This window comes from Trichinella spiralis (assembly GCF_000181795.1).
Source record: "Trichinella spiralis strain ISS 195 chromosome Unknown Scfld6, whole genome shotgun sequence".
In the NCBI taxonomy this organism is placed as follows: domain Eukaryota; kingdom Metazoa; phylum Nematoda; class Enoplea; order Trichinellida; family Trichinellidae; genus Trichinella; species Trichinella spiralis.
The window spans coordinates 5784501-5796129 of record NW_003526945.1 but is presented as its reverse complement, the minus strand read 5'-3'; the positions used below and the strand labels follow the sequence as shown (position 1 = coordinate 5796129).

Here is an 11629-nt window from a genome sequence, read left to right as displayed (position 1 = left end):
TAATAGGATGATTGTGTGATTGGATGCTACAATAAAATCCAATTACGCTAAGAGCGAAAATGTCGTAAACATGCATTTTATTTTTACCACAATATTACCACAGTTAATAATGAGAAGTGTAAAATTTGCATTTTATGTCGTTTATCAATTTGTATTGTTGTATAATGAGGATGAATTCAAAATAATGATGAAAAAATATTAATTGAACAGAAAATGAATTCAATTTCAGTTTCTTACTTATTATTTCTTTATCGCTGTTACATAGTAATATCATTTTTTGGTCAATATTTTTTCCAGAAAAAAAAATCTCCACAAGAACAGATGACTAGTTGGGATAGATGGTTTATAAATTATTTCTCAAAATCAACGGCAGCTATTATTCTTAAATAAATTATTCATATTCAATTGAATGACATGTCAAGTTTAAGCATGACACGAACTATTCTACTCTTTTCTCTTTGCTTTTGCATTTGCTAAGATAAATGGCTATTCCATCCGATATATCATCATCAACAATTTTTATTCACTGATGCATGAAAGATTTCATCATCGTATGAAATCATTTAATAATAAAAAGTGGTTATTTAAAAAATTTTATTCTATTTTATTTTCTCGTATTATATATGGTCAAACCGTTTGGGGAACTATGCACGTGAATACGTAAATACTGCACAGCCTTACGTATAATCACATACGTATAATTTACACAGTGGTTTAAATTAATAATCCATTTTTAAACATGCATCACTCTATTTGAATGAATGATTCCATATTGATGCCGATGATTGAAATCATAATTCTGAAAATTAAATTTTCATTTTTTACAACTGCTTGTTTTGTATTTAACTGGAAAACTTGCGATTCTATTTGACTTCATACTTGCTACTCTCGTCTGCAATATTGCAAATTGCGTTGTTCAACTTTTAGGGTAATTTAAACTTTGCATATAAATTTATTTCACTTTTTGTAATCCTCACTTTCTGAATTTTATATTTCCATTCAAATGAATAATGTATTTTTCAGTGACTAATTTAATTTACATTACTTTATCATATGAAAATATTTTTAAATTTGGCTTATTTTACATTATCTAATTACTGGAATCATTTATTATTTTTTTTTCTTTTCATTTTTAATTTTAATAAAGTCCTTTTATTTCATTTTAAAGTACATTAAAATAGAAATAAGAGAGAACGTTATTATCATTATTATTATTATTATTATTATTACTACAGGAAATATTGTAACCCATTGCTGAAAGGAGGTAGAATATTTTTTTTTAAATATTTCTCTTACTATTTTTGTCGATTAGATTAATCCACCTGCTTTTCTGCTAATTTAATTGAAAATTTTTAGATGAGTTTTATTTAACAAAATTTGATAGAAAAATAAAATTTCATAATTTTTGAAACATTCCATGTTTGACAATTTTTCCCTTGTTTCTATAAGCAGCGAAGATTAATTCATTTTCCATAATATATGAAGACTGTTGCTGGAACAATTTTCAAAAGTCTCGATATTGAATTTTTCTTCCAACTTTGCATGACTAAACAAATGATATATAAATGAACGTTGAAATTGATTATATAATAACCTGCGGCTTGACTTTACATGCTGAACAATATCTCAATTGCAACAGATGAAAAGCAATACAGCATCAACAAAGTTGAAGAAGCGTCTAATTGCAACCTAATCAGTGAGTAACAGAGCTCTCCAATCATATTTTTTTTCATCAATTTATTATTATTATTAAATTATTCTCTTAAATATATTAAAATTATTCTTATTAATTATTTATTAAATATATCAGTCAGTCAGTCACTCGGTCAGTCAGCCAGTCAGTCAGTCAATCAGTCAGTCAGTCGGTCAGTCATTTTTCTTTTTCTTTTTTTATTCGATAAATCTTCATTAAAATTTTGTACACATTTTTCATCAAATCTATTTCAATTCAATGAATAAAATTCTTGTTCATCGTATAATAATACACATATTTTATACGTTATTAATTTATTTATTTATTCGAGTGTACTTTTTAAAATAATTAATTTGAAGTCAGTTTTTATTTTCAAAAAAATTTCCACAATCAATTTGGAAAAGCTTATTTTACAAATTTACAATTTATTATTTATTTCCAAATTCAATTATGCGCTATTTTGAAGTTTTCCAATATCATTTCTTGACAATGCGTTATTCCATTTTCGACTTGAAGTGCGCATTGAGCATTGCTTCATTACACATCCAACGTTTCTTAGATAAATATAAAATTATAAAGATAAACTTATTAAGCAAGCAAACTTTTGTGTGAATATTTCAATTTGACCAAAATTATCAAATATTTATCAGCTATTCTCATTCATATTTAGTGTTTTTTTTTATTTTTTTCTCGTTTCATAAAGTTGAACTTACACAGTTAATTATTACTTGTTGACATTTTTTCACTCAATGATTGTGATCATATTTTATAAGTCTAATTGATGACCAGGTCATATAGAAATTGCATTTCGTTGAACAGCAATTGCAATATTTCCAAAAAGATTATAGTGCTGTATTGCATTGTTATGCTGTTGAAATTATCCTCTGCCAAAGTAGAATGTACAAAATTAATGTAATCTGTCTGAAATGCAGCACTTTAAAGTTGTTGTTGTTGCGGAAAAATAATTTTTACGGATTTTTATGGATAATGCGCATATTTTTATTCCGAGTCAATAAATATTATTATTATTATTATTATTATTATTATACGCATCAGCTGTTTTCTGTGAGCATTAATAAATGAAGATAAATATAGAATTTTTGAATATAAATTTCAGAGAATAACAACACCGACATCATTTTGTGACACGCGCTCAGCAGTGCGCATCGTGGATTACAAATTCAAACGTGCTGATCTCTTTTATAAGCGTGAAATTGCTTTTCACAAAAATTTCAAAAATAAAGCCATTTTTGAATAGAAATTCACCGAAGCCGTGTGGGGATAATTTTTCACAGCTTCACAGATGAGCACTTTGGATCTCAGTGGTGAATTAGTTTGATATAGTTGCGAGGGAAATTTGTTTCCACATTTTGTGTCCAGTGAAATTTAAATTTAAATTGACTTTTATTATTTTGTAAAATTTTCACCCACAAACATTTACCATGATGCAAAGAGAAGAAAAGAAAGAAGCATCGGTTGTTCATTAAAGTATAGAACAGGTAGATGTGCAAAGAAACAAAAAGAAATTAACATTTATGAATTGATTAATTAATTTTCGGTCTGTTTTAATTGAAACACATCGATGATCAAGTGAATTGTTTTTAGTAAAAATAATCAAATTGAATCTCTAAAAAAGGATGCTTGAACATTGACTTTGACTCTTGTTCAGGGGATTTTGCGATTAAAGAAATACATTATCTTGCATTTGTTGGAAATTTTATCTTGTGCTATTTTGGAAAATTTCATTTTAACACGATTCATATCATCTTCAACCGCCTGCATACATTGTCAGTTGAGAAACTTTTCTTCCACTGAATAATTAACTGCTTGTTTTTCTTTTCCTTTTAGCAATTGTTACCAATTTTTAAAAAAATATATTTCTTGAAAAATAATCTTCATTAAAACTTGAGCTTTCAGTAAAAATACAATACAATTTCAGTAACATTGTGTTCTCATAACGATGATTCCACTTTCAGAAAGAACTTTTTATTCCACCTTTGCTGCACTTATTTTTTGGTCTTTTTATCAGTAAAAAAGTCTAAGTGCGAATTAAACTTGACTGTCTCCATTTTTACACTGGAACTTTTAACTAGTGTTTATTATGCATATTAATTACAGTTGTCTTCGTTGGTAGTTCATTCAATTGGTCGATCATTGCAAAAGATTTATCATTATTGTTTGAGAAATTGTTCATCGATTCAGTAAAATAATTAGCAAATATCTTTTTACATCATCATCGCTGATAGTTCAAATTTTTGTTTGATAAATGAATTTGCAGTGATGGACCATTTTTGGTTTGTCCGAATGGTGGTGTAAGTTTCACCAAAAAACCAGTAGAAGAAAGTACCGATTTATGGTGCTAAGAAATGTAACGTTTTATCATAATTGTATACGAAATTCGTCATATTAAATGCATGTCATTTTCCAATCGTACGCACTCAATAAACATTACAAAAATAACAAATTCAACTACAAGGAATACTGTATTAAAATTAGGAACAATTGTTGTTAGGATAGAACATTTTTGTCGTGAAGTAAATTGAAAATTTATACTTGAAAAATAGCCCCAAATAATCAAACATGCAAATTTTTTAAACTTTTTCCCAATACATATGATGATATATCTGCCGAATCATATATCATCTCAACTACTGGCACTTTAATGGACAATATTTCAATAGATGCGCCATTGGGAACGGTGCGGACAAGTTTGGACGTCTTTATTAAATATTGCTGATTGATTTTAGTGGTTTTTTGAAAAAACTTTTTTTCAAAAATTTTATCGGCTATATTGTCTTTGTTGTCGTTATTGGGGGAATCGAAAATGTTTATTTTTTTCAAAAATTTCAATTTGTGCATCTTAATCGATAAAATAACTCATTTTTCAGTGTTGAGTAAACGTTTGGCATAAATTATGCATTACTTTTGAAGTAAATGGCAAATTAAAATTGGCCTGTTGCTCATCTTGTAACAGCGGAAAACGTTCGGTGCGAAAGCGTCGACATTTTTAGGCGTGATGAATTATATTTAAATAAATGAAACGTCTTGTGTGCATTATATTGAAGTTGAAGATTAAATCTTTGACGTGACTAATACAGTATTATTAATGCGAAAGTCTCTCTTACGTCATCACCTTTTTCTATTGAAATGATGCATGATGTAATAATTTATTCTATGTAGACTTATTAAATTTTTGAAATTTTTTCATTTTCAAAAGTTAATTGCTAACTTGATTGGGTTTTGAATCAGTTGAAATGTTGCCAAGTTGTAGAAATAGTAGTTCAAATTTGCTGAAATGTATCGATATACTTATTTATTTTAAAATCATAAGTTACTTTTAGTATCGTCAAAAAACTTATTGTCTGTCATTTTCAAGTTAAATTAAGTCTTTTCAAAGTAAATAATATTCAAATTATTTGATATTATTGATATTTTTCATCTGAATAAGGAAATGTTTCAAATAATTACTTCTGCTGATAATGTGATTCAGTTAATAAAAGAAAAGAAAGAAAGGAAAATGAAATGTGATTTTTATGAAACTAACAGATTTTCAAATTAAATTCGTTTGTTAAAATATATATATATATATATATGTATATATTAATACAATGTACTTTTGAATATCAATAATATGTTTCAACTTTGTGAAATTATTTGAATGTCATCGTTCAGTTTATTCAACTTTTCTTTTTATAATTTGTCCAATTTTCCATGCACAACTGAATAAAAATGGATAAAGGTTGAAAAACACAGCATGGAGTTTTTCACTGTTTGCATTCATCATTGGCGCGTGTGAAGTTTAAATCAAGTTTAAACTCTTGTAAACAGCGAAGAGTTGTTGAACTGTTTGATCGAATTATTGATTGAAATGTAATTTCTGGTAGAAAAGAAAGCCAATTTGCATTTATTTTGCAAAATTCAACTCTTCATTTTAATAATTTCTAATTTTTACTGTTAAGGTAAATGAAAATCAAGTTCAAATTGGAAGTATATTTGAAAATTTGTTCATTGCGTCGTTGAAAAGACAAAACGTCGAAAAGCGATGCTGGAAAGTGAGTAAAGTCGTGACAAGAAGCAGAACAGCGGTATTATAATGAGACAAGAAAGTCAAACGAATGAAACGTTGCAAAATATGCTTGAAAATTTGTCGAGTATTTTTCCCACGATGCGAAACAGTTCTGAAGCCTATTTACCAGCTGAATTTCGTTGGACCGCCACGTTGGCGTACAGTACCACAGCACTGGTCGGTGTATTCGGCAATTTGTTGGTAATTGGTGTGGTACTGTCGATGAAAGGTATGATTAGTCCGACCAATTGTTATTTGGTTTCTCTGGCAGCTGCGGATTGTCTATGCTTTCTCAGTTCCACTCCGACTGAAATTGTCTGGATGCACGTACCCGAAGATGTGTACATTTTTGGAGAAATCGGCTGTCGTCTTTTGACTTTTCTCTCCTTTCTGGCCATCAACGCGTCTTCGCTTTCAATAGCCGCTTTCACTTTGGAACGATACATCGGAATATGCCACCCAATGAAAGCACAATTCATATGTACTATAAAAAGGGCCAAGATGATCATCTGCTTCATTTGGATCTTCAGCGTCTTGTACACTTCACCCTGGCTATTTCTGACCGGCTTGTCGCCGCTCGACTACGAAGACTGGAAAGATGCATGTCGGTGTACGTTCAAAATGAATCGCAGCAATTACAAAGCTATATTCATGACCGACATGCTGCTCTTCTATTGGATTCCATTTTTCCTCTACATCGTCGTTTATGGACGAATCGTTTTCACCTTGTATGGAAATTATCGTGATTTATGTTGTAAAAAAACGTCCACCAAATTGAAACGCAAACTTGGCTCGTTCGTCGAAATCGACGAAATGACTTCGGCAAATTTTTGCATTGTCTCTACCAGGCGGTCGGTACGTTCCAATCGAAGCCGTGTACAAGTAAACAAGCTAATATAGACCCTCGTTATTGTTCAACTGTTTAATAGTAAAACTTGTGAATTCAGATTGTAAATATGCTGATCGCAATTGTGTTCACGTTTACAATCTGCTGGCTACCATACCGAGGATTGGTCGTTTACAATTCTTTCGCAAGTCAACCTTGGATTGAAAAGTGGTAAGAATTTGTTGAATGCTGATAACGTTGAAATTGACCAACTTTTACACGGATATTTACATAAATTTCCATCTCAGGTACTTGCTTGTCGCTAAAACGATGATCTACATCAACTGTGCTCTGAATCCCATCCTGTATCACGCGATGTCGGCCAAATTTCGAGGAGCCTTTCGTCAAGTATTCAGACAACTGCTCCGCATGATCACTGGAAAATGAAGTCCCTTGTTCAACATTTCATCATTTCACAAACACAACCATGCTGACAACGTGACACAGCCAAGTGGACGATCATTTTATGTATTACAATTACAAACCAATAAATTACCGATCAAAATGACCATCACAGTGCAAATATTTTTTTTATTATTGGAAACAATCATAAGCTGAAGCTAAGACAACTTACGAACAAACGGCAAAGTAAGTTTAAAATCAAAAATCCTCATGAACATTCTCGTAGAAGAAACAAAACAAAACAAAATCAAGGACATTTACTCATCAACGCCAGTACACCAAATTCTTCATAATCTCTTCTGCGCAACCACAAGTTTTCCATTACATCCTAAATTTATAATAATTATTAAAATTTAAAGAAGAAGAAGAAAAGAAAAGAAAAGAAAAGAGAATAAATACCAAACGCGTGATCAATGAAGCGCCAACAAATGCTGAATAAGAACGACAAATCTGCGGCGGCGGTATGCAAACTTTCAATTTCGTACTCTTTGAAATTAGATAAATAATTGTTGTTGTACAATGATGAAATAAATGAAAGTGAAAATTATAGACGAACATACTCGCAGCTTTTTGCTATTCACTTCATGGACCAAACGATCGTCAAGACCTTGAATCGACGAATTTCCGCCAGTAATGATGATTGCATTGCTCAACGACTAAAAAAGAATCACTCGCTGACAGAGATGACAAATAAAACTGACCATACACTACAACTACTATTTCACTCCTACCTGCCTCCATTCGATTGGAATTTTGCCAACGCTAGTCTTCAAACTACCCCAAATTCCACCAGTTCTGATGGCTAATGCACTTGTTGCCTTAAAACGAAAAAAACGACTGCTAATAATGCAACATGTAAAAGAAAGCTTCCTACTCCAGAAACAGGAAAACTGAACATATTTTCGCCCAGCTGAAAACGTTCAATACCAAAAGAATGCTTTCCACTACCGAGAAAATCGAAATCAACTTCCTCTGAATTCTCAACATCGCTGAAATATGTTTCAAGAGAAATTTAAAAAAGAACTTTTCTTTTTTAACAAAATTATCTCATTCTTACCACCACGGCTGTTCACCACCACGTATAGCAACAACATTCCGTTTGAAGTTTTCCACATTTTTCTACAATTGACAAAAACCTAACACATTTTCCAGCACAATGACGATGATGATCAATCATCACATTCACATACCCAGTGAGCAAAACTATGCAAACCTTCAACAAAATCTTTCGAAATAAACGGCTTATCCACTTCCTCTTTTGGAGGTATGACTTTGATTTGCCGTTTTTCCATCAATTCAGCACACAAGGCCGACATCGCATCACCTCCAAAGGGGGTAGTTACCAAACCTGGAACAACAGTTTCAACAATACAAATCAAGCAAGAATAATGATAATAATATCCATTTACCCTTTTGAAGACAATAACCTTCACGCACAGGAACTACAGTCGTGTGCGTGGCTCCGCAGTCCACGACGAGTCCAGTGGTGCGCCCATTTGCAAATCTGAAATTACAAGTTTTCCCTATGCCAGATTCATAGCAAACACAACAACTGCCTTACGCAGCCAGTGCGGCATTTTTATAAAAATATATCGACGGAACATCGAACGTTTCAAACATCATTTCGGCGATCCTTTTCCGATGTTCATTTTTATTCCACTGAACAAAAAGCAAAATCACGAGAAATTTACCAAAAAAAAACAACAATTCATACTGGAGGTTCTGTAAAGAAAACATTATGCTCGCAACTGTCACCGAAGCCTGGCTGTGCATACATGTGGTACATGACAGCTTCAAAAAAGTCATAGTCTTGAACTGAAAAGTAATCAATTAAAACTAAAATGCAAAACATTCACGCATACTTATGCCGTTCTCTAAGAATGAATACATCCCGAGACTATGGTTTGTGTTGTCCAGAGCATCACTACCGAAAAACAGTTCTCTTCTCTGGCTCGCCACTGTCAACGGTATATCTTCATCATCGTCAATTGTTATTGGTACTTTAAAAGGTAATTTCAGTCTAGCGTTTCGTCGAACGGGTTTCTCGGGCAAATCCGTTGAAGGGAGTTGTGGACTCATGGGATAATCCTTGCAACCATACCAATGATACATATCAATCTAATTACAAAACAGTTTATTTCACGTTCAAAACAAAAACGAAAATATTTGTAATTTATATAACAGATCCAAATATAACATTAAAACAAAACTATTAAACTACTGTCTATAGAAATTAATAATTCACAATTTTTGAACATATGATTCACCTCCGGCTTTCTCCTTCCACTTAAACCAATGCGAAGTGAATGATGACCAGCATCGAAAATTATAGGTAATGGATCTAAATCAAAAAAAATTATTTCATTATTACAAAAAATGATTTTGATAAAATTATAAACTTATATATATTTATTGAACTGTAAAAAAACAAATGCTCTTGCATGCATATACAAATCTTATCAATAATAAATTAAAATTAAGTAATAACTTCGTTCAAAATCTCAAAAATATCTTACAATAATGCAAAAATTAATATTTTATTTTTCAAAAAGTACATACAAAAAGTAAAGAAACATATGCATAGATTCTTTCACAATTATTTTATTAAACATACATTTAAAATTAGTATCACTCAAAATATAGATAAAAAGTCAATGCTGACAAACAGTTAACTCTTTACAGATATTTTACATTTATTTTAAACACAAACTCTTCCAAAACCAAGAATGTACCAAAACTTCAAATAACTTACCCATTGCAATAGATGATTGAAAAATGATATTAATTAAGTAACAAAATAAGGCTAATTAAAAGCTGTCAAGTAAAATTAATGACTGTTACAAGAAACTGGATAATAAATCAAATTCATACGGTCATTTACAAGTTTGTAAAATGCAGGTAGAAAATTTTTGAATACTGTATGTCGAATTTTCTGATGATGTAAACTAGATTAATAAATCAAAATTATGAGATTGAGACATGGAAATCTAGTGATAAAAAATATTTAATATTCTAAGTAAATTTTTTTTTATTACTGAAAGCATTTTTATCATTGGAACATGTAAATATATGCAGAGAAAATGTACATATAAATACGTTTGCAAATAAAATTTACAGATAAATAAATCATTAACTTACTGATTAATTATTGCATATTTCTGCCCGTATTAATTTATTAATAATTGTCTGATTGATAATAATGCAGGGATGAAGATAATAAGCATTGACGAACGCCGGACAGTGGTTTAACGCCGATGGTTTGAATTCACTTATACTGAAATGAAAAATTAAATGAAAACTTAAATTAAATTAAAAATTAAATGGAAATTCAAATAAATTAAATTTTGTAATAAGCCAAAAAGTTTGCAAAAGAACAACATGAAATGTCGTTTTTGAAAAATTGATAAATATCACTTGAGTTCTACTTACTGTAGATTCGTGTGCAATTTTCAAACTATATAATCGTATTTTTTATCATTTTGATTTTTATTGGTATCAAGAAAATGAATTGATCAACAAATTATGGTATTTGAATAAATATCACATTCTATAGCAAGTAATTTTTTTCGTACTTATTTAGCGCAGAAGCACTGCTCCATCGCAAACTGGCAATAGCGTACCGTTTGTACCGTTAGCTGCTAAGTTAACCGAGGTTTAAATATTATTTTGTTTTTATTTATTTTTATTTTTAAATTTTGTACAATATTCGTCATTAATGAGCGTTTTAGCTCTTTTTTTGTTAATTTTATGAGAGCATTGCAATCTGCCGTTTGCAGTTTTAACTTCACGGAAACGTTATACAGTTTTAGACGACAACGGTAAGGCGAAAGAAACCTAAAATAGAGGAAGAAATTTACAAATATGATCGTGAATCGTTGATTTCTGCCCTTCGAAAGCCGCTAGTTATCATCAACAAAGACGAACATAATATTTCAGGGCAATCAGATCATGTACTTTTACATCGCCATCGTATTATTTTTCTTTGTACAAGTTTTTAGCTTTAGGAAGAATTTATTAAGAAAATTTTGTCAAAACCCTTCAAAGTTCCTATCCCAAATTATAATGGTTAGTCTTTTTGCGTTCGAAATTAATCTGCTTAATGGATTTTATTTAGGAAGTTCTTATGGAAACAAAGCACTGGGTCTTCGTCGAAGTGGTGCTCGAGTAGCGCTGCATGATCCTTACGAAGAAGGTGCTCTTGTTTTATTTGAACCACCCGAAATTGGCAAGCATGAGAAGCTTAAATTAGATGCGTATGATTTGTTTCTTGTTTTTTTTTGCAATATTTCAGTTTTATATTTAGAAGTAAACAATTAGTTCATGTTGTGGTAGATCCAGAATTGTCGAAAATTCTTCGACCACATCAAAGAGAAGGTGTCAAGTTTATGTATGATTGTGTTACGGGAAAGAGAATCGAAGGCAGCTATGGTTGTATAATGGCAGACGAGATGGGATTAGGCAAAACTCTTCAGTGTATCACTCTCATGTGGACTATGTTGGTTTGTTTTTTTTTAATCACATGCAAAATTTCAACAATATTTTAAGTAAATTGTTTTTTGGAAAACGCATTGTCAGAGGTTAA

At 30.8% G+C, this 11629-nt stretch overlaps 2 protein-coding genes across 2 annotated transcripts; one reads left to right on the top strand and one right to left on the bottom strand.

The window, feature by feature from the left end:
- Nucleotides 1-5858: 5858 nt before the first annotated feature.
- Tsp_09695 (thyrotropin-releasing hormone receptor) lies at nt 5859-7032 on the top strand. Its single transcript, XM_003374304.1, has 3 exons — nt 5859-6614; nt 6707-6816; nt 6894-7032. Exons 1-3 carry the CDS (start codon nt 5859-5861, stop codon nt 7030-7032), a joined length of 1005 nt encoding a protein of 334 aa, XP_003374352.1.
- A 509-nt stretch (nt 7033-7541) lies between these two features.
- Tsp_09696 (putative actin subfamily) lies at nt 7542-9159 on the bottom strand. The gene is made up of 9 exons (XM_003374303.1): nt 8910-9159; nt 8762-8862; nt 8609-8706; nt 8457-8551; nt 8238-8395; nt 8105-8166; nt 7922-8036; nt 7779-7865; nt 7542-7703 (listed from the first exon to the last, which is right to left on the bottom strand). Exons 1-9 carry the CDS (start codon nt 9157-9159, stop codon nt 7542-7544), a joined length of 1128 nt encoding a protein of 375 aa, XP_003374351.1.
- Between the last annotated feature and the right edge of the window lie 2470 nt (nt 9160-11629).